The sequence below is a fragment of the Acipenser ruthenus genome, chromosome 43 (assembly GCF_902713425.1).
Source record: "Acipenser ruthenus chromosome 43, fAciRut3.2 maternal haplotype, whole genome shotgun sequence".
Lineage (NCBI taxonomy): Eukaryota > Metazoa > Chordata > Actinopteri > Acipenseriformes > Acipenseridae > Acipenser > Acipenser ruthenus.
This window is the reverse complement of record NC_081231.1, coordinates 3,006,561-3,032,480: the sequence shown is the minus strand read 5'-3', so window position 1 is coordinate 3,032,480 and position 25,920 is coordinate 3,006,561. Positions and strand designations below refer to the sequence as shown.

The 25,920-nt window shown below is 42.5% G+C and overlaps 1 protein-coding gene across 4 annotated transcripts; it reads right to left on the bottom strand.

Annotated features, from left to right (window-relative positions):
• Window positions 1-1,105: 1,105 nt before the first annotated feature.
• On the bottom strand, window positions 1,106-23,043 carry LOC117398531 (muscarinic acetylcholine receptor M1-like). 4 transcript variants are annotated; one of them, XM_059012000.1, is made up of 2 exons: window positions 22,840-23,043; window positions 1,106-4,426 (listed from the first exon to the last, which is right to left on the bottom strand). In XM_059012000.1, exon 2 carries the CDS (start codon window positions 4,350-4,352, stop codon window positions 2,781-2,783), a length of 1,572 nt encoding a protein of 523 aa, XP_058867983.1. In that variant the 5' UTR covers window positions 4,353-4,426; window positions 22,840-23,043; the 3' UTR covers window positions 1,106-2,780. The 4 variants fall into 4 exon arrangements, with proteins under 4 accessions (XP_058867983.1, XP_058867984.1, XP_033853381.3 ...); XM_059012001.1 differs by lacking the exon at window positions 22,840-23,043 and adding an exon at window positions 8,579-8,692; XM_033997490.3 differs by lacking the exon at window positions 22,840-23,043 and adding an exon at window positions 7,810-8,566.
• Between the last annotated feature and the right edge of the window lie 2,877 nt (window positions 23,044-25,920).

The following is a 25,920-nucleotide window of genomic DNA, read 5'->3' as shown; positions in this document are numbered from 1 at the left end:
GATCCACAAAAAGGGAGACAAAACCGAACCAGGTAACTACAGACCAATAAGCCTGACTTCTATTATATGTAAACTTATGGAAACTATAATAAGATCCAAAATGGAAAATTACCTAGTATCCTGGCAGACAGTCTGCATGGTTTTAGGAAAGGGAGATCACCTGCTTGATTTTTTTTGAGGATGCAACCAACAATGGATAACTGCAAAGCATGCGACATGGTTTAGTTAGATCTCCAGAAAGCTTCTGACAAAGTCCCGCATAATATATTAATTCTGAAAAGGAACGCAGTAGGGATTCAAAGAAATGCATGCACATGGATTAGGGAGTGGTTAACATGTAGAAAACATAACGTATTGATTAGAGGAGAAACCTCAAAATGGAGCGAGGTAACCAGTGGAGTACCACAGGGATCAGTATTAGGCCCTCTGCTATTCCTAATCTACTTTAATGACCAGAATTCCAGGTTTAAAAGGCACGTCGTATGCAGACAGGCTAAAAAAATTGAATCTATTCAGTCTTGAACAAAAAAGACTATGCAGCGATCTGATTCAAGCATTCAAAATTCTAAAAGGTATAGACAATGTTGACCCAGGGGACTTTTTTGACCTGAAAAAAGAAACAAGGACCAGGGGTCACAAATGGAGATTAGATAAAGGGGCATTCAGAACAGAAAATACGAGGCACTTTTTTTACACAGAATTGTTGGAGTCTGGAACCAATTCCCCAGTAATGTTGTTGAAGCTGACACCCTGGGATTCTTGAAGAGCTGCTTGATGAGATTCTGGGATCAATAAGCTACTAACAACCAAACGAGCAAGATGGGCCGAATGGCCGCCTCTCGTTTGTAAACTTTCTTATGTTCTTAAGTGTCTCCTTCCTCCTGTCCTGAGTCTGTATTTGAATCACAAAAACAAAGCCTGTCCTCAGGACCTCCTACTAAAGAGAGCTGCTTTGTTTAAAGAGTGGCGTGTTTCATGCATGGCTGACATCGACACACAGGACAAAAAGATGGACTGGAAATCACCGTAACAACTGATTTCTCATATAGGATTTATGTTGATTACACAGATATTAAAAGGACAGTAGAAACAATACAAACTCATGTTACATGGAAGAATGCACTTTATTTTGACACTAGAACACAAGGGCAGTCTGTACTTCCCAGGCACAATGCCTAATCACAAGGCACTTCAAACTACCTGAGGTGCTGAATCCAAACCCTTTCAAAGTGCAATGCTGTTCTACACTGGCACAGCAGCAGTGCTTCAGTCCCGTTGTAGAGATGGGTGTTTGAGAATGGGAAGAGACCTATCAGCATCAACCCTGTGCCGACACCAGACATCAAATGAATAACCCAGGTGTTCATTTAAAAGCACCATCAGTGACAAGTTTGAGAAATAGACTGAGGCGTTGTTTTGATCAGCCTATACCACAATAAGCTCACATTTTTAACGCTTTTTACAGCACTGGGGAATCACCCTGGATTGCACCGGTGCTGTAAAAGGCTCCAAAAAGGTGGTTTATCTGGGAATAGGCCCTGAGCGACTGTTATAAGAAGCTCAGCTGGACTTTTCTTAGAAGACTGCTTGAATGTTCTGATGTTACACCATGGCTTTGAATATTTCACATGTGTGAATCTCTTGCAAGGCACATTTTGCTTCCAGAGGTATTTACATTTTGGCAATGTATTTTATGTAAAATAAGGAATCTCATTTATAGCTGTGGAGCTGAATCTTTTAAATTGCAGAAATAGCTTTGAAAGGAATCGTATCTAAGGTTGGGGGTGGGTCTTTAGAGATTTTTAAAACGTATGTGAACTGTATGTGGTATGAAAGCTTAGTATGCTGGATAACATGTTGGGGGTGCAGCTGCACTTGTGAGATGATCACAAACAGTCTTTGCATTAAAGAGGAGACGATTTGCTATTCTGGGGTACCATGATATTAGTAAGAAGGGGTCTGAATGGATAATGGGGGCAATAAATGTCCCACCATAGTCATTCTGTTTCACGACAAGCAACCCCATAATTAACACCAGTGTCTACGCATTAAACGTATTGCATATATAGGAAACTAAACATGGTATGCAGTGATCGGAAGGGTATAGTGTAGTTGCAGGACAACTGATGGAAAAGTTTAGCAAAGTGAAAAGAGACTTGTCACAAACAAATACAATTAGAAATATTATATGCAAGTTGCAATACAGTATTGAAATGTGTTGTATTGCTTATTTTTCCAGGTTATTGGTGATACAATCAACACACTTACCAGTCTTGCTCTTTTTGAACTGATAATAAAAGACTGTAACAATAAAATGCTACTGTTAGTCTCTTCTCCTTTCTGGCAAACTGGGAATGGGAGAAATCCAGAATGGCCTAAGACAGTGCTCTATATTCATATGATCAAAACATTTAGCAACGCTATAACAAATCAGTCTACTAACTTTATAATCACCCCGTATCAAAAGTAACCAAGAAATATAATTTGGATACATGGACCAACCTTCAATGCAATAAGGATACTTCACTTTTGTGAATTCACCATATACAGGTCCTGTATCCAGTGAAAGAGAAGCATCACATATGAATGCAGTCCAAGATCAAGCACGACCCAAAACACCAGAGCAGAGGCTGTGTTACACTTTTTATCAGTGTTGTTGCTGTGCACTTTTCCTGAAGGAAAGATTCCAAAATCCGTACAGCACTTGGCCCTTCAGTATGGGCCCATCGTTCCATTTCAGAGCTCCAGCGTCCCTGTGTAAAGTGGAGTGTATAAACAGTCTAAACAGCACTACTAGACTTGTTCTGGTGAAAGGACTTGGGTACGTGACGGTGAGGCCGACCCCACTTCCTCTTGTCCCAACGACACTGAAGCAGCATCATGAAAGTGACCCGGAAGGACTTATTGCAGAGCGCGTAGCACACAGGGTTGACCGTGCTGTTGACGTAGCAGAGCCAGTATCCCAGCTGCCAGAGAGTCTCGGGGATGCAGTCCGTGCAGAAGGTGGAGACGAGCACCATAATGTTGTAGGGAGTCCATGTGATGATGAACGCCAGGAGGATGGCGCTCAGGGTCTTGGCTGCTTTCTTCTCCTTGATCAGCGACAGTCTCTTTCGCTTCTTTGCTTTGGGTTGCATCTTGAGCAGGCTGTCCCTGGTGGCGAAGGAGCTGAGACTGCCCATGGTCAGCCTGGAAGATCTCTTCGACTCCTGGGGAGCGTTCCTGGCTTTGCTCATCACCCTGGAGAGACTACGATCTTCCAGGCAACCAGGGACCTCCTTCCTAGGTCTGGGGAGTTCCTCCCCCTCTCTAGCCCTCCCCGCTCGGATCTGAGGCAGGCAAATGACCACGGAGCAGTGAGTCTTCATCTCCAGGGGTGTCTCGTCCTCCTCTGAAGTTGAGTTCCCGGGGGATCCTTCTTCATCAATGTTCACCCAGCTCTCATCGCTGCTGGGTTCCAGATAGGCCTTCCTGCTGGAGCATCTCTTTGGATAGAGGCAGCAAAGACTCTTGGATCCCGAGCTGGGTATCTGAAGCCCGTTGGTGGGTCCACAGCTGCTATCGCTCTTGGTGCTGTTTCCAGAAGCTGGCTGAGTCTGCGATGAAGCCTCTCTGCTTTCAGAACCCATCAGCCCGGCCAGTTCCTTGGCCCTGTTCTCCGTCTCCCGGTATATCCTCCAGTACAGGATGATCATAATGGTCACAGGCAGATAGAAAGCCGCGATGGCCGTCCCGAAGGTGATGATGGGCTGCGAGAGAAACTGGATGAAGCACTGCTCCGAGGGCACTGTCCTTTCACCCACGATGTACTGCCAGAAGAGTATGGCCGGAGCCCAGAGGACAAAGGAAATGGCCCAGGCCATTGTGATCATGATGGCAGCCCGTTTCGGCGTCCTCTTGGCCCGGTAGGTAAGCGGTCGCGTGACAGAGAAGAAGCGGTCGAAGCTGATGATCAGGAGGTTCATGACCGACGCGTTGCTGGCCACATAGTCGATGGCCAGCCAGATATCGCAGGAGAAGGTACCGAGAGCCCAGCGGCCCATGATGATGTAGGTGGTGTACAGGTTCATGGAGACGGCTCCCAGGATAAGGTCAGCACAGGCCAGGCTCAGCAGGAAGTAGTTATTGACCGTCTTCAAGTGGCTGTTGACTTTGAAGGCCACCATGACCAGCAGGTTCCCGATGATGGTGACGAGGGAAAGCGCTCCGGTGAAGAGCACGATCAGGGTGACCTGCCACACCGTGTGGCCTCCCAGTGGGTCCTGGCTCTGGTTAGCAGCCGCACTGCTGTTGGCCACCAGGGAGACTCTCATGGAGGTGTTCCTGGCTGCTGTGAAGGTGATGGGATACATGTTGGAAGAGAGGGAGAGGTTCAGGCTCCAGGACTCATCTTCAGCTATCAGTCAACTCTGCTCATGGTTACAATCTGGGAAGAAGGAAAGACAAAGGATACGTTTTAGGAATTTCAGGATTTAATCGTTTGGAAATTCTAATGTTAAATTGTTTACTTTCTCAATCATGAAACCTTCTAAAAATATAATATACAACCCCTTCCTTTAAATATATAACATACAGCACTGAAGCATTGTGTAAATAGCAGAGATCGAGGGCTGGCTGGTGAAATCTCTAGGACAGCAGGGCAGAAGAGCACAGCACACAACAAGACAGGATACCATGGGGGGTTCAGATAACAGAGGGGTTTGGATAATCAAAGTTCAGTTATCAAGGTTTTACTTTAAGGCTGTAAGTAAGTAAGGGTCATTGTGGTCTTGAATATCTTGAAGTCATTTATCTGAATTGAGGTTTAATTCAACTTTTCTGTGCCTCTGACTCATTCTATTGCCTCCCTAATGGGTGATTGCAGGGCTGATTCCCAAGTGATGCATTTTCATTGTAAGCACAATGTACAAAGCAAATCAGACAGATGCCAGCAGTAGCTCAGTTCAGACTCACTTTCACATTTATTCTATGGTTTGTGAATATTTACTACATTGTTCACTTAGTTTATCTTTCTAAGCACCCAAACCTTATAAAAGCTTACTGCACAGTCGTGTTGTGGTCTTCCCAGTTATACTATGCATTTACCATGCTTTACCATACCTCTGGGCCTTCCAATGCTGACAATGCCCCAGCTGCACACGGATTGCATTCACAAAGGAGGCTGTGTGGTCCAGTGGTTAAAGAAAGGGGCTTGTAACCAGGAGGTCCCCGGTTCAAATCCCACCTCAGCCACTGACTCATTGTGTGACCCTGAGCAAGTCACTTAACCTCCTTGTGCTCCGTCTTTCGGGTGAGACGTAATTGTAAGTGACTCTGCAGCTGATGCATAGTTCACACACCCTAGTCTCTGTAAGTCGCCTTGGATAAAGCCGTCTGCTAAATAAACTAATAATAATAACAAAGAACAGAAGCAGGTGAGCTGCTTTTCAGACCGTCTCCATATTAATTAACTCTGACATTTACCTGGGAAGCTCCGAAATGAATCATTTTCACAGACCTTTTACATTTTATTTTGTAATAAACAGATACGTTCCAGGATTTTTTTTTTTTTGTATAAAATAAAAACAGGCCTTGAGTATACCATGATAATCAAAACGCACACAGTAAAGTGCAATACATCAGGTTGTGTGATGTTGTTAATATTAAAACTGGTCAGGAGTGGAACCCCACCACATAAAAAACAACTTCATTTCTCTTGTTTATTTGCTCTATGTTACATCAATGACCAGACAGGGTTAATAACTGAATTACCCTCATATAATGTGTACTGTATTGTATAAGGGCTTTAACTTAATCAAGCCTGTGTTTATTGTCTGATAAGGTTTATCTCCGCGACAGTGAGCTCAGCGCTCACGTTCTGCTGTAACCATGGCTGCAGGACAGCTTGCTCATTCATTTCGATTCTAGTCATTGCCTCCAGTACGCTGTGTACTCCAGGGATCACTGGTTATACATCATTAAAGCTGGAGGAAATTTATCGTCCCTCTACAAAGTCGTTCCAGAAATCGTACCTGTCCTGCACTTCCACATACTTCTCAAAGGTGCAGTTTTCAAATGCTAAAGGCAACATGTGTTTTGGTTTCACCTCAGCAGTGTCTTTGGGGCTTGAAAGCATGTCAGTCAATAGCAGAGCAGCTGATTGGTTAGTGACAAGAAAGGAGGGGGGACTATTTTACAGCGGGCCAATGAGGCGCAAGAATGACCTGAAGTTCTCGAACTGCAAACAGAGCTAATGGAGTTTTGAAGTGACCAATGGAAGTGCACCACAGCGAACGTTAAGGCACATTGACACAAACATTTCTACAAGTCCCTTCCGTGCCTCTGCATTTCAGTGTCTTCAGGGTCAAGCATCGGGGAGACCAAGGAGGAACTAGATATCATGTTTCAAAATTAAAACAAAACATACGGCTGCTATCACATTTTTTTTTCTTACAAACTAATCCCAGAATTCTTACAGGCTGTGTACTTCCAATTGTTATATAGGTCTCAAATCTGAAGATTTGAAAGAAACACGCGCTCTAGCAAACTTGTAGTTTTATTTCAAAGCCGTAATTTCAGTGAGTGTTGCACTTCCTTGATCACCTGGAAGGTGAAATTGCCCCCACCCCTTCCAATAGCTTCTTTCCTGTCAATAACCAATCAGCTGCTTCCCCTGTTGCACCCAGGAAGTGCAAATAGGTAACCCGAGAATAAGGCATAGAAACTGAGAGCCTCCCTTAACCTAAAGTTGTACCAGATTCATGTTTTAAATGGAAATACTGTAACATGTGTTTCTTTCAAAACTGCACATCTGAGACCTATGTAGCCAATGGAAGTGCAGAACAGGTATGATTTTTTTTTAGCTACTGTCACTTTAAGAACATCCTGATGCCTGTTTTGAGTTAGTATAGGTACTGTCTGAGGCTGAGATCTATAATTATTCTTAAACATGCTAAAGACCCAAACAAATGCTCAAGTTATCACCCTATTGCACTTCTTAATACAGAAGCAAAACATTCCTGCAGCAAGAATCGAGAAAGCAGTCCCTGACACCACTGACCCTAATCAAACACCAGGGTTCATTACAAAACATACACAATTTGAGACATTTCGCAACATTTACACTGCGCACAGTGCAAAGCAGAACACAGAATGAAATGGAAACAGCTAACGCATTCACTGCATAGGTTTGGGTTTCATCAGTAGATTGGTCTCATGTATATTAGAACAGCAGTTTCTACTGTATTCGCCTTTTGCTCCTCCCTCCTATCCTTTCACTGGAACTACTGCCGTTCTAATCAGATCGAACTATTACAGGAATATCAAAAAAAAAAAAAAAAAAAAAAAAAAAAAAGAATTTGCAAAGATAAATCTCTCACACAGTCGCGCTTTGTTAGTGCGCGACGGTGCTAGTGCGCATGTTTTAGGGTTCTGCTCTGACGTCATCGAGAGTTCAAGTTCGTTGGAACGGGAGGGGGTTTGTTATTGTATTAAAAGCAAGCTGCATAAAAAGCGCTTAACATTAAGATTCAATGTAACACTGGCCATGTAATTAAGCCTCCCTTAAATTACCTGCACCGTGTTAAACTTGATTTATATATTTCTACAACCAGTAGCGTATTTACAAAATTGCACACCTCAAACGATTGCCTAAACACACCTGTGAACACTACAATCTCACAAACACAGTTATCAGTGTCGTACCTAAAAATGCTTTTCACACAGGAATGCGTTTTTTAAAAAAAAATAAAAAATAAAAAAAATAATGAAAAGGTTCGTCACATTTGACTACCCTACAATATCAACAAAACAGAAAACAGACTAGCTTACCTTGTAATGAGAACACAAAGAGCCGACATCACCTAATCAGTAGAGTTTGTCAAACAGGTTGCCTCTACCTGCATGACTGACACACGCGGCACATTCCCGAAGAAGACGGAACAGGGCAGGCAGGGCTCACGCTCCCGGATCATTGCGCCCGTGCCAGCGGGTTTGTTGCCAACGAGGTAATACAGTTTGTATTGACAGCCGAGCCATGCAGTTAAAAATGAAAGACTTTTTCTGATTACGATATTAGCTTGTAAATTTCAAATGTAAAAATTGCTTTCTTTTGTTTTCTTTAGGTTTGTCTATCATACGTTTGCTTATAGAATAGGATTTTTGTATAAGGCTAACTGTTTTCTATATTTTAGGTTAATTAAAAAAAGTATGAATGCTTTATAGTCAATATAATACACATTATTCTTTTTATAATGAGAAAAAGTTAGCCCCTTTGAATTCTGCCATGAAAGACCCCATTGAAATGCATTGTTTTGTGTTTGCCTTTTTTTATTGTATTATTCTCATTAGTCTACATCGTTTCAGAAAAGAGGTTATTGATGTTTGAAAGTCAAAATCTTCCATAGGAATGCATTGGGATGCTGGCCCTGCTCACCTTCAGTTGTAATTATTGAGCCTCATGCATTTTTTTCAGTCAAACCTGAAGAGTCTTTCTGTGAAAGTTTGAAAAGATTGTGAATGAGTGCTGGACTTTAACCACCCAACCGAGATCTCGGAGATTGTAAAATGTTTCCTGAATTGATTAAATCATTAGCCCTACCCTGATTGTTTGCCTAATGCACTTGAATCCTCAGAAATCGGCGTCTGTTTGAATAACAATACCAGAGATCTTCATTGGAAGGATTCTCAGCCCAGAATGAAGAGGGACTCCCAGGATAGGTCCTCAAAGCTCCAGCCTTCCCCAGTCTTTATCAAAAATAATACAGTACTAGATACAAACAATAGAGCAATGAGCCTGAGTTCACTTCCTCACCCGCAGGGGGGTTTGTTCTCATCTTGTAACAGGATTTGTTCTCCTTTCTAAAAACAGAAGTTAAATAAAGAATGAAGGAAACACTTTGAAAATAAGACATTGTCAAAAAGATTAAAACATACACTATTATGGAAAGCACACAGCCAATAGAAGAGATCATGTTTCTGCATGTTAAACCAGATAGAATCCTCTTTAAAATCTACAGCATTCTAATAGCTAATAACAAAATGTTCAATCCAGGATGAAACCTCTGTATTGAAGATATAGCTGAGCATGAGTGGAAGGAAGTTTGGAAAAACAATTACTAATCTCTCCATTGAAACTAACTCAGTATACGACTGTGCAAAGCATTCACCACACTAACCAGGGCTGTCAGACAAGTGTCCTAAATGCAGAAGCACTGGTGATTCGGCACACCACTAATTCTGCTGAGAACACTACACAGGGTGTGTTACGTAACTAATGAAATCCGCTCTGCAGCTCTGAGCTGCTCAGAGGGAGCGGGACTGAGCCTCTGTGAAACGGGTTCTATCACTGAGGGAGCAGAACTGAGCCGCTGTGAAACGGGTTCTTTCACTGAGGGAGCAGAACTGAGCCGCTGTGAAACGGGTTCTTTCACTGAGGGAGCAGAACTGAGCCACTGTGAAACGGGTTCTTTCACTGAGGGAGCAGAACTGAGCTGCTGTGAAACGGGTTCTTTCACTGAGGGAGCAGAACTGAGCCTCTGTGAAACGGGTTCTTTCACTGAGGGAGCAGAACTGAGCCGCTGTGAAACGGGTTCTTTCACTGAGGGAGCAGAACTGAGCCTCTGTGAAACGGGTTCTTTCACTGAGGGAGCAGAACTGAGCCGCTGTGAAACGGGTTCTTTCACTGAGCTGCTCAGAGGGAGCAGAACTGAGCCGCTGTGAAACGGGTTCTTTCACTGAGCTGCTCAGAGGGAGCAGAACTGAAATGCTGTGAAACGGGTTCTTTCACTGAGGGAGCGGAACTGAGCTGCTGTGAAACGGGTTCTTTCACTGAGGGAGCAGAACTGAGCCGCTGTGAAACGGGTTCTTTCACTGAGGGAGCAGAACTGAGCCGCTGTGAAACGGGTTCTATCACTGAGCTGCTCAGAGGGAGCAGAACTGAGCCGCTGTGAAACGGGTTCTTTCACTGAGCTGCTCAGAGGGAGCAGAACTGAAATGCTGTGAAACGGGTTCTTTCACTGAGGGAGCGGAACTGAGCTGCTGTGAAATGGGTTCTTTCACTGAGGGAGCAGAACTGAGCCGCTGTGAATCGGGTTCTTTCACTGAGGGAGCTGTAAGTTGGTTCTTTCCCTGAGCTGCTCTGAACGGCTCACTTACTTAACACACTCATAATGTTTTGTTCACATTTCCTCCATAACCTGTAAAGTCTGTTTATTTTTAAGCTGGGAAACCCCAAGCCCTCCAAATATTTATACAACTACTAATCAGCTTGTGCACATGAAGTCAGTGACTCACCTCAATGCTCTTATCAAGAAACACATAGCAAGGAAACGTTTGTCAGCATGACTTGAAAACTAGAATATGACCTAGGACTATAAAAGCACACACTGTATTCAACTGTAAGATATTATTATTATTATTATTATTATTATTATTATTATTATTATTATTATTATTATTATTATCATCACCATCATCAAAGCACATTAACGCAGGCTTATCAACACATAATAAAACACAGCATTCAAGTAGTTGAGTAGTTGTAGTAAGAAGCACTCACAATGCCTGCAGAAATCAAAAGAAGGTAAAGGATCAGTTAAAAAAGAAAGAGTCCAGCTAAACAGTATACTGTCAAATCTGCCTTTAGAGTCACCTCTGTATAAAGACCAGTTTTCCCATGCTTTCACTATGCTAATACTAGACTTGTTTTGTCATAGTTTACAGTTGTTTAGGATGTATATGCTTTATTACAATGCTTCCCTGTGCTTTACCATACCTCTCTGTGCTTTACAATGCTTGCCTATGCTTTACCAGACCTCTCTGTGCTTTACAATGCTTGCCTATGCTTTACCAGACCTCTCTGTGCTTTACAATGCTTCCCTATGCTTTACCAGACCTCTCTGTGCTTTACAATGCTTCCCTATGCTTTACCAGACCTCTCTGTGCTTTACAATGCTTCCCTATGCTTTACCAGACCTCTCTGTGCTTTACAATGCTTCCCTATGCTTTACCAGACCTCTCTGTGCTTTACAATGCTTCCCTATGCTTTACCATACCTCTCTGTGCTTTACAATGCTTCCCTATGCTTTACCATACCTCTCTGTGCTTTACAATGCTTGCCTATGCTTTACCAGACCTCTCTGTGCTTTACAATGCTTCCCTATGCTTTACCAGACCTCTCTATGCTTTACAATGCTTCCCTATGCTTTACCAGACCTCTCTGTGCTTTACAATGCTTCCCTATGCTTTACCAGACCTCTCTGTGCTTTACAATGCTTCCCTATGCTTTACCATTTCTCTCTGTGCTTTACAATGCTTCCCTATGCTTTACCAGACCTCTCTGTGCTTTACAATGCTTCCCTATGCTTTACCAGACCTCTCTGTGCTTTACAATGCTTCCCTATGCTTTACCAGACCTCTCTGTGCTTTACAATGCTTCCCTATGCTTTACCAGACCTCTCTGTGCTTTACAATGCTTCCCTATGCTTTACCATACCTCTCTGTGCTTTACAATGCTTCCCTATGCTTTACCATACCTCTCTGTGCTTTACAATGCTTGCCTATGCTTTACCAGACCTCTCTGTGCTTTACAATGCTTCCCTATGCTTTACCAGACCTCTCTATGCTTTACAATGCTTCCCTATGCTTTACCAGACCTCTCTGTGCTTTACAATGCTTCCCTATGCTTTACCATACCTCTCTGTGCTTTACAATGCTTCCCTATGCTTTACCATACCTCTCTGTGCTTTACAATGCTTGCCTATGCTTTACCAGACCTCTCTGTGCTTTACAATGCTTCCCTATGCTTTACCAGACCTCTCTATGCTTTACAATGCTTCCCTATGCTTTACCAGACCTCTCTGTGCTTTACAATGCTTCCCTATGCTTTACCAGACCTCTCTGTGCTTTACAATGCTCACCTGTGCTTTACCATATATTTACCATTATTTATTATTTTAATGCATTTGATTTAATATACATATGTGCATATATATATATTTATTGAATTTATGAATATTTATTGTTGCAAAATGTGTAACTTTTGTAAGGTTGACCTTGAGCAAGTGGAAGTTTATAAATATCTGGGTATTTGGCTAGACAGTGCACTTACTTTTAAACCACATATCGTTAAACTGCGATCGAAAGTTTGAGCTAGACTCGGCTTTCTTTACCGAAATAAATCACGCTTCACACGGCCAGCTATGTATTTATTGGTACAGATGTCTGTACTACCCATTTTAGATTATGGAGATGTCATTTATAGAGCTGCTTCTAATGTTGCCCTTAGGAAGCTTGATGCTTTATATCACTCTGCAATAAGATTTGTCACTGGTGCTCCCTACCGCTCTCATCACTGTGATCTCTACACTTTGGTTGGCTATGTCATTGTTACAGACTCCTTTATAAAAACCCTCATCGGGAAATCACCCCTCTATTTAAGAGAATTGTTGACTATATCGGTCTCCTATTACAACCTTCGATTGAGCAATTTGATGAGTTTAATTGTCCCTCGTGTTTTTACTGCTGTTGGGCGTAATTCATTCCAATATGCTCACGATTGGAATGAGTTACAATCAAGGCTTAAACTCCCTGGTTTTATCTCGGAGGGTGCTTTCTTTTCTAGACTTGAAGCTTTGTTCCCTGTTTCATGTGCTTGTCAGAGCAGACACTGATTTTATTAGGTTTTTATTTATTTATTTGTTTTTTAATTGATTTCGTATTGCTGTAATGTCTCTACCTGCCTATGTATTGTTGTTTGTTGTATTTATATTGCCTCTTGGCCAGGTCGGCATTTTAAATGAGAACTTGTTCTCAATGTCTTTACCTGGTTAAATAAAGGTTTGAATTGAACTGAATTGAATTGTACTGTCTCTGAAATGAATAACATATACAATTATATAAATATATAAAGTAAACAAATAAAAATGCAAATCTTTCACAAATATGTCCACCATGTACCTGGGCTCCCCTGCTAACGACAGTGTGTTGGTCCCTTGACTGCCCTCAATAGTGAAGTTTCACTGTGTATTAAAGAACATAAATAACACATGACGGGGTTAGTGCTGTCACTTCATCTCTGTCTAGGTGACTACATGACGTCTCATCTAGCATTCTCAGTATACACGCCGGCATCTTTTGCGATCCCACAGTAATGTTTGCTCACATTGGAGCTGGCAACCCAGGGTTTGTTTATTCTTGTCCCGAGTTCCGGATTGTTTACCTGTTTCCATAGAGATGGTGGGCGTGGCACGGGGTCTGCCAGGATCTTGTGGTTTGATGACGTGTTCGCGGAGCAGTTCAGCACGCACACACGGATCCCGCATTGTCAGTGCACGAAGGGTTCTGCTAATCCTCAATTAATCAGAGCCTGGATTCTTCATGGGAAGTTTGCAGTCTGTCTTATTTTCTCTATTTGTGTTTTTAACATGTGATCCTGTGCTGTTGATTCATACAAAACAAACACGTTTCTAAGCACACTGCATGTGTGTATGGATGCGGTAGGGCATCTGGGTCAAACACGTGTGCTGTTTAGTACACGTTTCAAATAAATTAATACGTGTAGTACCGTGATACACTATGGAAGGCCATCTGGGTCAAAAACGCATTGTTTCAAATATTCGCTACACGTACTCATCTGGACGAATCAGAGCACAGAAATGACTACGTGTACCAATTTTAATCGGTACATATTCTAAAAAAAATGACACGATCTACGTATTTCCTACGTTGGTGTTTAGTCAGTGGCTTGTCATGACAACGCATTCGCTTGTAATCGCTTCTTATTCACAACGTAATTGGCACAGTAGCCAATAACCTTTTGGTGTATCATTTAGACAAGAAGACCTCAATTTAAAATAAGGAATACTGCAAATATGGCGGTGAGAGATTTTCCTCTGCGCTGTAAGCATACATTTGCTTAGTGTAGACGTCTCATTGAGGTTTGGCATTTGTTGTAGCGACCGGGGCGTTTCTTTACAATATTTGCCAGAAGACCCGCCGACTATTGAGACCCAGCGTTTATTATGTAACATCACGAAATACTTCAGATGCAGTCACAGAGAAGCCACTAACATACAACCTTATAGCATTAACATAACTAAATTGCAAAATTCCAGCAGCATCGTTAAAAGGCTGTGTCAGTGGCTATTACATAACAGTTTTATTTTATAACAAAATGCCACTGTATTGTACACCCCCAAGGTATCAAGCGAAAGTAAACAAGGATAGGCAAAACATTAGAAAATGAACAAGCAAAAGAACGAATCTGCTTTGAAAACTTAATAATAATAATAATAATAATAATAATAATAATAAAAACAATCAAATGAATGTGGCATACAGCACTGTACAGACTGAGACTGAGACATGAATGTGCCATACAGCACTGTACAGACTGAGACTGAGACATGAATGTGGCATACAGCACTGTACAGACTGAGACTGAGACATGAATGTGGCATACAGCACTGTACAGACTGAGACATGAATGTGGCATACAGCACTGTACAGACTGAGACTGAGACATGAATGTGCCATACAGCACTGTACAGACTGAGACTGAGACATGAATGTGGCATACAGCACTGTACAGACTGAGACATGAATGTGGCATACAGCACTGTACAGACTGAGACTGAGACATGAATGTGGCATACAGCACTGTACAGACCGAGAGACACCCCGAAATCACAATCTGATACTTCAGTTATGTGAAAGTTTCACAACTATTGATATAAGCGGTTTACAGATATATGAAAAATGTGACATGCAGTTGGACAACTGTATGGACCAATGCCCCCATATATCACCAGAATGTGGATATCCTGGCAGACAATAGCTTCTGCTATACTGTTGATTCATAGTTCCACTGGGGAGTTGGTCTGGAACCAACTCCCCAGTGGTCTGGAACCAACTCCCCAGTAATGTTGTTGAAGCTGACACCCTGGGATCCTTCAAGAAGCTGCTTGATGGGATTCTGGGATCAATAAGCTACTAACAACCAAACGAGCAAGATGGGCCGAATGGCCTCCTCTCGTTTGTAAACTTTCTTATGTTCTTATCTCTATTGGATAAACAGTTATTCAGATAAACAACCTCTCCACTATATCCCTAGTAATACTACTCAGAGTCCAGCCATTCTGACTTGGCAGCCATCAGACCTGCAATACAGACCTAGCAAGTCTCTATAATCACGGGCAGTGCCACGGTGCAATCCACGAGTACCATATGCAGGTTTTAACAGCAACACACTTCCCAATACCTCACCTTTGCCACCTACTATTCATAATATGAAAGTCAAACAATGCAGGCAGTCCAGTTGCCGTAATAAGACTGTGATAAAGCTGCTTTCTATAATGGTATTTTCAAGAACTGTGCTTTGATGTAGTGCTGCATGAATCAATATTGAACACACGAGAAGGTAAAAAACCCTCAGCAATGCAGCGCTGGAATTCTCCTCTAGAGCTGTCTAAACTTAGAGGATAATACCAGCGACCGGAGTGTCCTTATAGAGCCATGCAAGAAGCAAATGATGATGTCACCAGCCTTGGAACAGAGTGACTGGGGAAGGACACTGTCCCTTTTACCCACTCAGACCCCTTACTTAATAAATATCTTGGTATCCCTGAATGGATAACTGTCTTTAAATAGATGCAAAAGATTTTGCAGTGCAGTGGTACCCAAATATACCCCAATTTGCTCCCAATTGAGAATGACTGTGAGGACTTTTTGCGATATTATTTTGTCATTTCTTTGATTACATGATGTTAAATAAAAGATCTAAATTATGTTCATATAGGTTTTTTTTTTTAAATGACGTCTCAATCCTAAAATTCTGGGTGATGCAACATTTGTAGCCAGAGCAAGTGTTTAGGGTGCTGTAGCCCCGGCAGCCTGATCCCAGGACGTTATCATCCCTTATAAATGTATAAAGCCTTGCGTGAATTTCCTTTATATATCCTAGTGGAGGGGGATAGGCAACATAAAGAATAAAGTTCAAGTGGTGAAATGCATCTTAAAAACTGATGTCCTCCCCTTTAAAGTTAATCTAAATGATGTCTATCTTTGAAGCGCCTGTTTCATTTTGCTCATATTTTAACCTTGCCTGTTTTATGTAAGGTGGCTGAATTTGAACCCCTGAATATGTAAAAGAATCACTGATCTCAACTCGCTGTCTTCGCATTCTGACTCACCCCAATTCACTTTATACCCTGAAACTGACCCAAATTGTTCCACAAGTTTTCGCACCAGTGGGACCGATTCTGAAACGTCCGACAGATATAGCAAGATGTCCTCTGCATATAAGGGTGGATGGTGTGTAGCACCATTTAAACACGGGGATATGTCTGTGCTTGTATTAGCGGTTCCATTAAGAACAGTGGAGACAAAGGGCAGCTCTGGGGTGTACCTCTCCCTATGGGAACAGCTTGTCCCAGTCTGTACTGAGCTGCTGCAGCATTACATTATACAGCGTGTGCAACGTGTTAACAAATCATACTCCAAAACCAACATGTTCCAATGGTGTCCAAAGACAAATCCATTCAAGGTGATCAAATGCCTTTCCGGCCCCTGGAGACAGCACCGCACATGAACTCCCCCTGGAGGCGGTAGCTTGAATTACATGTAATGAGAGACACAAACACTCAGAGGCAAGCCTACCTTTCACCAAGCCTGTTTGATCACAGTGCACTAGCCTCGCAGTAAACCCATAAATCTCACCCATCACACATGGCTCTCAAATGTGCAGTTTTGAAAGAAACATATTTCTCAGTTTGCTTGCTTTACCTTCCAGAAAGCCCATTACCGCTTTACATCTTTGGTCATTTCACCCCAGCACCGTCTTCTGGGTAAAAGCATGCTACTGGTCGAAAGCATGTCAATCAATAGGGGAAGCAGCTGATTGGTTATTGACAGGAAAGAATCTAGTGAAGGGGTATATAATGAAAATGTATGGAATTATTTCGTTACAACTGCTGATGCAACACAGCTGCTGAGCACACATAGCCTGACAGCAGAATCCACACTGCGGCAGTGAACCTGTCACTAATCAGAGCCCTGTGGGCAAGCCCAGGCAAGCAGCTTCACTGAGTGAGCAGGGTCAACACTGAGAGCCATCTCCACAGCAGAGACACGCACCTTGGACCCGCCTCGCTCTAATACACTGTGTCTCATACATACTGAATTAACACTGAGAGCCATCTCCACAGCAGAGACACGTACCTCGTACCTGCCTTGCTCTAATACACTGTATCTCATACATACTGAACTAACACTGAGAGCCATCTCCACAGCAGAGACACGCACCTCAGACCCGCCTCGCTCTAATACACTGTATCTCATACATACTGAACTAACACTGAGAGCCATCTCCACAGCAGAGACATGCACCTCGTACCTGCCTCGCTCTAATACACTGTATCTCATACATACTGAACTAACACTGAGAGCCATCTCCACAGCAGAGACATGCACCTCGTACCTGCCTCGTTCTAATACACTGTGTCTCATACATACTGAATTAACACTGAGAGCCATCTCCACAGCAGAGACACGCACCTCGTACCTGCCTCGCTCTAATACACTGTGTCTCATACATACTGAACTAACACTGAGAGCCATCTCCACAGCAGAGACATGCACCTCGTACCTGCCTCGTTCTAATACACTGTGTCTCATACATACTGAATTAACACTGAGAGCCATCTCCACAGCAGAGACACGCACCTCGTACCTGCCTCGCTCTAATACACTGTATCTCATACATACTGAACTAACACTGAGAGCCATCTCCACAGCAGAGACATGCACCTCGTACCTGCCTCGCTCTAATACACTGTGTCTCATACATACTGAACTAACACTGAGAGCCATCTCCACAGCAGAGACACGCACCTCGTACCGCCTCGCTCTAATACACTGTGTCTCATACATACTGAATTAACACTGAGAGCCATCTCCACAGCAGAGACATGCACCTCGTACCTGCCTCACTCTAATACACTGTGTCTCATACATACTGAACTAACACTGAGAGCCATCTCCACAGCAGAGACACGCACCTCGTACCTGCCTCGCTCTAATACACTGTATCTCATACATACTGAACTAACACTGAGAGCCATCTCCACAGCAGAGACATGCACCTCGTACCTGCCTCGCTCTAATACACTGTGTCTCATACATACTGAACTAACACTGAGAGCCATCTCCACAGCAGAGACACGCACCTCGTACCGCCTCGCTCTAATACACTGTGTCTCATACATACTGAATTAACACTGAGAGCCATCTCCACAGCAGAGACACGCACCTCGTACCTGCCTCGCTCTAATACACTGTGTCTCATACATACTGAACTAACACTGAGAGCCATCTCCACAGCAGAGACACGCACCTCGTACCGCCTCGCTCTAATACACTGTGTCTCATACATACTGAATTAACACTGAGAGCCATCTCCACAGCAGAGACATGCACCTCGTACCTGCCTCGCTCTAATACACTGTGTCTCATACATACTGAACTAACACTGAGAGCCATCTCCACAGCAGAGACACGCACCTCGTACCTGCCTCGCTCTAATACACTGTGTCTCATACATACTGAATTAACACTGAGAGCCATCTCCACAGCAGAGACACGCACCTCGTACCTGCCTCGCTCTAATACACTGTGTCTCATACATACTGAATTAACACTGAGAGCCATCTCCACAGCAGAGACATGCACCTCGTACCTGCCTCGCTCTAATACACTGTGTCTCATACATACTGAATTAACACTGAGAGCCATCTCCATAGCAGAGACATGCACCTCGTACCTGCCTCACTCTAATACACTGTGTCTCATACATACTGAACTAACACTGAGAGCCATCTCCACAGCAGAGACACGTACCTCGTACCTGCCTTGCTCTAATACACTGTATCTCATACATACTGAACTAACACTGAGAGCCATCTCCACAGCAGAGATACGCACCTCGGACCCGCCTCGCTCTAATACACTGTGTCTCATACATACTGAATTAACACTGAGAGCCATCTCCACAGCAGAGACATGCACCTCGTACCTGCCTCGCTCTAATACACTGTGTCTCATACATACTGAACTAACACTGAGAGCCATCTCCACAGCAGAGACACGCACCTCGTACCTGCCTCGCTCTAATACACTGTGTCTCATACATACTGAATTAACACTGAGAGCCATCTCCACAGCAGAGACACGCACCTCGTACCTGCCTCGCTCTATTACATCTCGTACATACTGAACTAATGCAGATGAATGGTCTAATACTACGCTTGATCTCTTTTTAAAAACTGACATTTGCTATAACATGTGCTTCTTTCAAAACTACACATTTGGGACCCATATATCTATAGCAGGCAACTAGAACTGAAGAGCAGCCCCTGGACTCAGTCAAAGCAGCTCAACACAGTCACACAAACAACACAATATTCGCGGAATTGTGATAAAAATGACAGAGAAAGATTGTGAATATAAAACAATTAAAAAATCTAAAGTCTTTTAAAGTCTGCCCCTGTGGCTTAAATAGAGATCTCAGACATGTCTGTGCTCCCAGTACAGCAGAGTGTAACCATGACCATGAAAAGGAAATGAAAGCAGTCCAGTATGTGTAACACTGAAGTCAGGAGCTCCTGTTTAAAATTGTATTAAGAATACAGATTGGTTACGTTTGAAAGCTGACAGATATCTTTTCCATCAAACTCATGATTACATTGAAAGTTCCCCACAGTAAAAGCACAGCAACGTGCAATAAAGCACCGTGAAATCATGGAAAAGCATAGACAAGCATTGTAAAGCACAGAGAGGTATGGTAAAGCATAGGGAAGCATTGTAAAGCACAGAGAGGTATGGTAAAGTATAGGCAAGCATTCTAAAGCACAGAGAGGTCTGGTAAAGCATAGGCAAGCATTGTAAAGCACAGAGAGGTATGGTAAAGCATAGGGAAGCATTGTAAAGCACAGAGAGGTATGGTAAAGCATAGGCAAGCATTCTAAAGCACAGAGAGGTCTGGTAAAGCATAGGGAAGCATTGTAAAGCACAGAGAGGTCTGGTAAAGCATAGGGAAGCATTGTAAAGCACAGAGAGGTATTGTAAAGCATAGATAAGCATTGTAAAGCTTAGAGAGGTCTGGTAAAGCATATTAAAAATGGTAAACTATGGTGCAGTAAATGTATAGTATTGCCCTGGGAAACTGCAAAATTACTGCAAATTTAAATTGATAAACTTTATAAGGACATTTTTCACAATGTTTCAGTGAATTTAAACTCAACACAAATAGTAATAAGATGGGAAATTACTAACAGTTCCACAGTTTCTCCATAAATGAATGACATTCTCAACCAAAGCTTTGTACGGTCTGTTCAGTGGAAACCTCTTTCATAGCTACCTGCAAAAAAGCAACAGCCTACAGTGCTGTGAGTAACCCAGCAGCTGCAATCGTTTGTTTATTTGCTAGTGTTCTGTGCACTATATATATCTACATGCTAGCGTGTGTAAGTGGCTATTTACACAGTGAGTGTGCCTTGTTTACAGGTGAACAGAGGGCAGTTAAGACACTTCATTGCAGTTAATGTATTTATCTGAGTACCTACTTACAACTGATCATAGATAGCTGGATGAAAGCACAGCTGCCAGAATTTAAAGGTGCAGTACCTCACACGGTTTAAAAGTGTAGTACTTCACATGGTTTAGATTAGAACATGGACATTAAATGACCTGTTTGAGGATTCTGGAGCAACGTGCCGTTGTGTGTATTCTAACAAGATGTCAAAAACCAGCCCTGCAGGTGTCCACTTGAACTCACTGGGTGTCTGGCCTGTAGGGGTCGCTGTAGTGCGATCAGTAGAAACAGTCCTGACTGTTTTGTCTCCCTAACCCACGGGAGCCCCAGAGCCAATGCAACAACCAATGCAACAACCCCTCTGGGATCCCCAGCAAAGACTGCAGACTTGCACAGCCATGTCCCTGCGCTCCCCTGACTGCATGAATCACCCTGCACATCCCATGCGCTCCTGTAAAGGCACAGGCGTGTGGTGTGCAGGGTGTGATACAGTCAGGGGAGCGCAGGGGTCCCCGAGGGTCTCCCCTGGTAAAGGCATGGCTGTGTGGTGTGCAGGGGGAGTCATAAAGTCAGGGGAGCGCTGGGGTCCCCGAGGGTCTCCCCTGGTAAAGGCATGGCTGTGTGGTGTGCAGGGTGTGATACAGCCAGGGGAGCGCAGGGGTCCCAGAGGATCTCCCCTGGTAAAGGCATGGCTGTGTGGTGTGCAGGGGGAGTCATAAAGTCAGGGGAGCGCAGGGGTCCCCAAGGGTCTCCCCTGGTAAAGGCACAGGCGTGTGGTGTGCAGGGGGGAGTCATAAAGTCAGGGGAGCGCAGGGGTCCCCGAGGGTCTCCCCTGGTAAAGGCACAGGCGTGTGGTGTGCCTTTACCTCTCCCTGGTATTACTAGCATCATGTTTCCAGGACTCTCTCAAAAGCTTTTTTCCAACTTGACAGAATTAGCTTTTAGAACCAACTCATGTGAACAATCCATTCGATCCGATACACAAGCAGCACAGATTATGGGTTGAATTTGAATTTTTTTGTGAGTGCAGGTTTCTCTTCAAGATGAGCGGAACTTTAGATATATTTCCTCCTTAACTTCAGTAATATATAGACAAACACTCTGACAATAACTGCCTTCATAATTATTATTATAATGGTGCCTGTATATTGAGGTTGCCAAATATGTTATACAGTATGAATGACTTTTAGAGTAATTTATGCTTGAGGGTTTGGCACTCAATGGTCCAATGAATTAATAATAAACTGTAGTTAAAAGTGGTTTGCCATTAAGAAAGATTGAACAGAAAACCAGCACGTCACTTCTTTTGTTAACTGAAATCTGACTACTGTATATTGTATTATACAAAAATATCCTGTACATATATTCACAGAACATGACATATATAATTTAGTGAAGCACCTACTGTCTGCATTTAAATATTTCATGAGATGACAGGTGTTGTCTGATCCCCAGGGCACATGTGGCCATCTATACAGCTGCTGTATAGCAGCGGAACTGAACTTACCAGATATGTGTTTTTAATATTCAAACTCTACTGTGTTGTGTTATCGCAGGATAACAGGATCTGACATCCCGATATAAAGAAATGACAGAGAGATTCTACTTGTTCTGCAATCCAGCCCTCTTGTTGACTTTCTGTTCCAACACTTACAGTTTTACCTTTTAGTGTAAACAGACAAGCTTGGACAAATCCCCCAAACCAACAATTACAAGACTGTGCTCTTGGAAAAGGCTATCTAAGGAGTGAATTGTGTAAGGAACTGTGTGTTTTGAAGACTGAACAGAACACAGTGAATAGTGATGAACCTTCTACATGGTAGATACAATAAGAATACTCAAGGGTGCAGTTGAAAGTTGCCAGAGATGTTTCCCATCATTCCTAGTGTTCACCTGGGTATAGCTGCCAGTTATTCAGTTTCATTTGATTTTTGGTTTGGTAACACTCTTAATTGAAACCCGACAATGAACAGGTTTCATTAAAGAAATTGAGTCGACAAAAAAACGCTTAAAAAAACCACAATGAACCAACCCCCTGATGGTGTAAGCCTGGTTCTTGCTGATATATTTTTGCTGATATATTTACGTCTGTGTGGCTGTCTCAGTCTTCTCATCAATGCAAGTTGGCTTGTGTTTTAAGGTATAAAACAGATAAGCACACCAGTTAGTTAACTCTGGCCCTTTATCATCTGATAGCATTTTACTCTAAATCATTATTAGCACAGGATAAACCTAAAAGCATCGAAATTAGTCTTTGAAATCGTGTTCCCTACCTTCTTAGATACCAGTGTGCAGCAACATGACTTTCTGTTTATAATCCAAACCCCGGCAGTATAAACAGGTGCAACACGTCCAGCTCGGTTTCCCTTCTCGTATGAATGCGCAGTGACAGCAGTGGCTGTGTGTCTCAAAGCAGGCTCCTTCCCTTCTGGTTTCCCTGATGCTCAGCCCCCAGTCTGGGTCTCTCCTCTGCACTGCGTGCCGTGTGAATGCACTGAAACAGAAACTCCAGGACTGTACCTGCCAACGAGAGTCAATATTGTGTCACCAACAAGGTAAACATATTACAGGTGACAAACAGTTTAAAGACCCTGCTGGCTTTTAAAGACACAGCTTGTATAACACACAGCCCTTCCAGCCAGAAGCGGCTCTTAGTCTTTCATTAAATCCTGTTTTTTTTAAAGTGGATAATTTCTTGTTTGTTTTACAAAACTGCAAAAACAATAAATTCATATCATTAAAGGTCTCTTAGATATTTTTTTTTAAGGTGGATTTTTCTCCATTCAAAAAATAGGACTTAATTATGGAGTTAAAATAATGCTTTGAAAATAGTGTTCAAAGAGTGCTGGATTTCTTAAAGGAGTGAGAACCAGTTCAGAATATGAAAACGTTTCAAATGCACTACAGATAAACGGCTGCATCCTGGTCCTGTGTTGTAGGTCAAACCCACATTGGAGTGGGTTTGACCTACAACACAGGAAGTGATTAGGTGCCAAAAAGCAACATTTCATCTAAATTGTAGTCTTTGAAATACCTGCATATTCCATTAATTTTTTTTTTCAAAATAATGTAGGACCAGGGATAATGTTTCTAGTCCTGATGATACATAAGACGGTTGATTTGAAAGTTTTGGTTAATGTTGCTGACATTAATATAAGGTAAGCAAACAGATTTAAAGCTGTGGTCAGCACTCCTTGAACAGGAGGACCAGTGATAATGTTGCAAGTGCTTTTAGGAGACTAGAAATGGATCTGAAACCCTTGGTTAGCCTGTTTACACGGGGAAGAATTGATCGCTAATCACATGATCAGCTTCTACTGTAAACAGCAAGAAAGAACCCTCAGGTCCAGAACATGTTTGGTGCTGATCACTATGAAAGAGGAGCTCACTTTGCAGTCATAGTTTGGTGCTGATCACTATGAAAGAGGAGCTCACTTTGCAGAGTCACAGTTTGGTGCGGATCACTATGAAAGAGGAGCTCACTTTGCAGAGTCACAGTTTGGTGCGGATCACTATGAAAGAGGAGCTCACTTTGCAGAGTCACAGTTTGGTGCTGATCACTGTGAAAGAGGAGCTCGCTTTGCAGAGTCACAGTTTGGTGCTGATCACTATGAAAGAGGAGCTCACTTTGCAGAGTCACAGTTTGGTGCGGATCACTATGAAAAAGGAGCTCACTTTGCAGACACAGTTTGTCTCCTGAGAAATATCTGCGTTATCCAAGGAAGTGTCCCAGAACTTCCTGCTGCATTTACAAGAAGCTGTATATTTTTACATAATCGCGTTTGTTTAAATCAACTAGGGAATTACTTTTTTAAAACTTTTAAACAGGAGAAAAATATTTTTTCTTCTAAACCTCGCAGTGTATCCAGTTCACGATCCCTACTGCAACAGTGCTGGATTTCTGTTCTGTTCTGTGATATGATACACTTTATTATTTATTTATTTCTTAGCCGACGCTCTTATCCAGGGCAACTTACAGTTGTTACAAGATATCTCATTATTTTTACATACATTTACATACAATTACCCATTTATACAGTTGGGTTTTTACTGGAACAATCTAGGTAAAATACCTTGCTCAAGGGTACAGCACCTGGGATTGAATCCATGACCCTCCAGTCAAGGAATGTTTAGAAGAGAAATGATCTTTCTCCTGTCCAATAAATGTTGAGAAATGTTGATTTAGGACCCATCATGAGTGATTAAAAATGTCAGAGTTTTTAAAAGATATAACACTGTGATACGGACAACACGGGACACAGCAGGTATTGTAATTCATTTCTTGTAAACATGGCAAACCACATTTAAAGCAGATTAAAGTTCAGAAAAGCGCTGCAACAACCATCCAATAATCATGAGTGACATCAGCTTTTGAACTTTTAATAGATTCATTTTCCACTTCAACTGAAAACTCTCGATTCATGACAGAGAACAGCCTGAAAAAATGTTCACTTTTGAAATAAATATACACCACCCACTCGATATATTGTGGGTATCGGGGTCCAGTACAAATCCACTATGTATCGAGGGCCGTGATATAGCGAGAGACCCATAGAAAAACAAATAGTCTAATAAATACTGTACAAACACTCCCTCGTTTTATCAGGGGCGTCAGGGTCCAGTATAAATCCTCTATGCAACCTGTTTTTTTCTCATTTTTCATATAAAAGCAGCACACCGTTTTAATTCATAGAGCGGAGGGTAATTGCTTCTCATCAACTTCAGTCTCCAATTCATTTCATGAGTCTTCCTCTCCTTTCTCAAATGCCCAAACCCACTCCATTGAAAGAATCCATTCCCAACACAGGAGGCTTGCTGCTAGGGAGCTGACGTCACTGCTTTGTGACTTTTTAGTGCGTTGCTTAAAAAACCGCTTCAGCAAGTAGATATTTAATTTGCTTTGTGTTATTGTGCAATGCGTGTGTATATGAGAACAGTACGATATTAATGCTTTGTTTTTAATTGTTCTGTATATTTTAGTTTGTGATGTGCAGTACAAAATAAAACGAACAGTAATTCTAAGTGAAATTATCTGTGTATATTGCAGCTAAGGCATGCACAGTTAGACTGTAAAAATGGGGAGCCAACTCCAGGACCGCGATATATCCGAATCCGCAGTATAGCGAGGGGCGATATAACGAGGGGTGGGTGTATATATATATATTGTTATAACTAGGAACTCTATATACCTTCAGTAGCAAGGCCACATCCTGTTGGCTCTTTGACTGGCCTTCAGTGAGAGTGCCACTGCACTACACCTTATAAAGTCAACGACAATGTCCTAGTTTGTTATTGCATTTCTTTTAGTGTGTCTAAATAATAAAAAAACATGCACAGAAAAGACTGTATAGCAA

Bases quoted from the DNA above. Each gene is read 5' to 3' on its own strand.
- LOC117398531 (XM_059012000.1), bottom strand. From the start codon at position 4,352: ATGTATCCCATCACCTTCACAGCAGCCAGGAACACCTCCATGAGAGTC.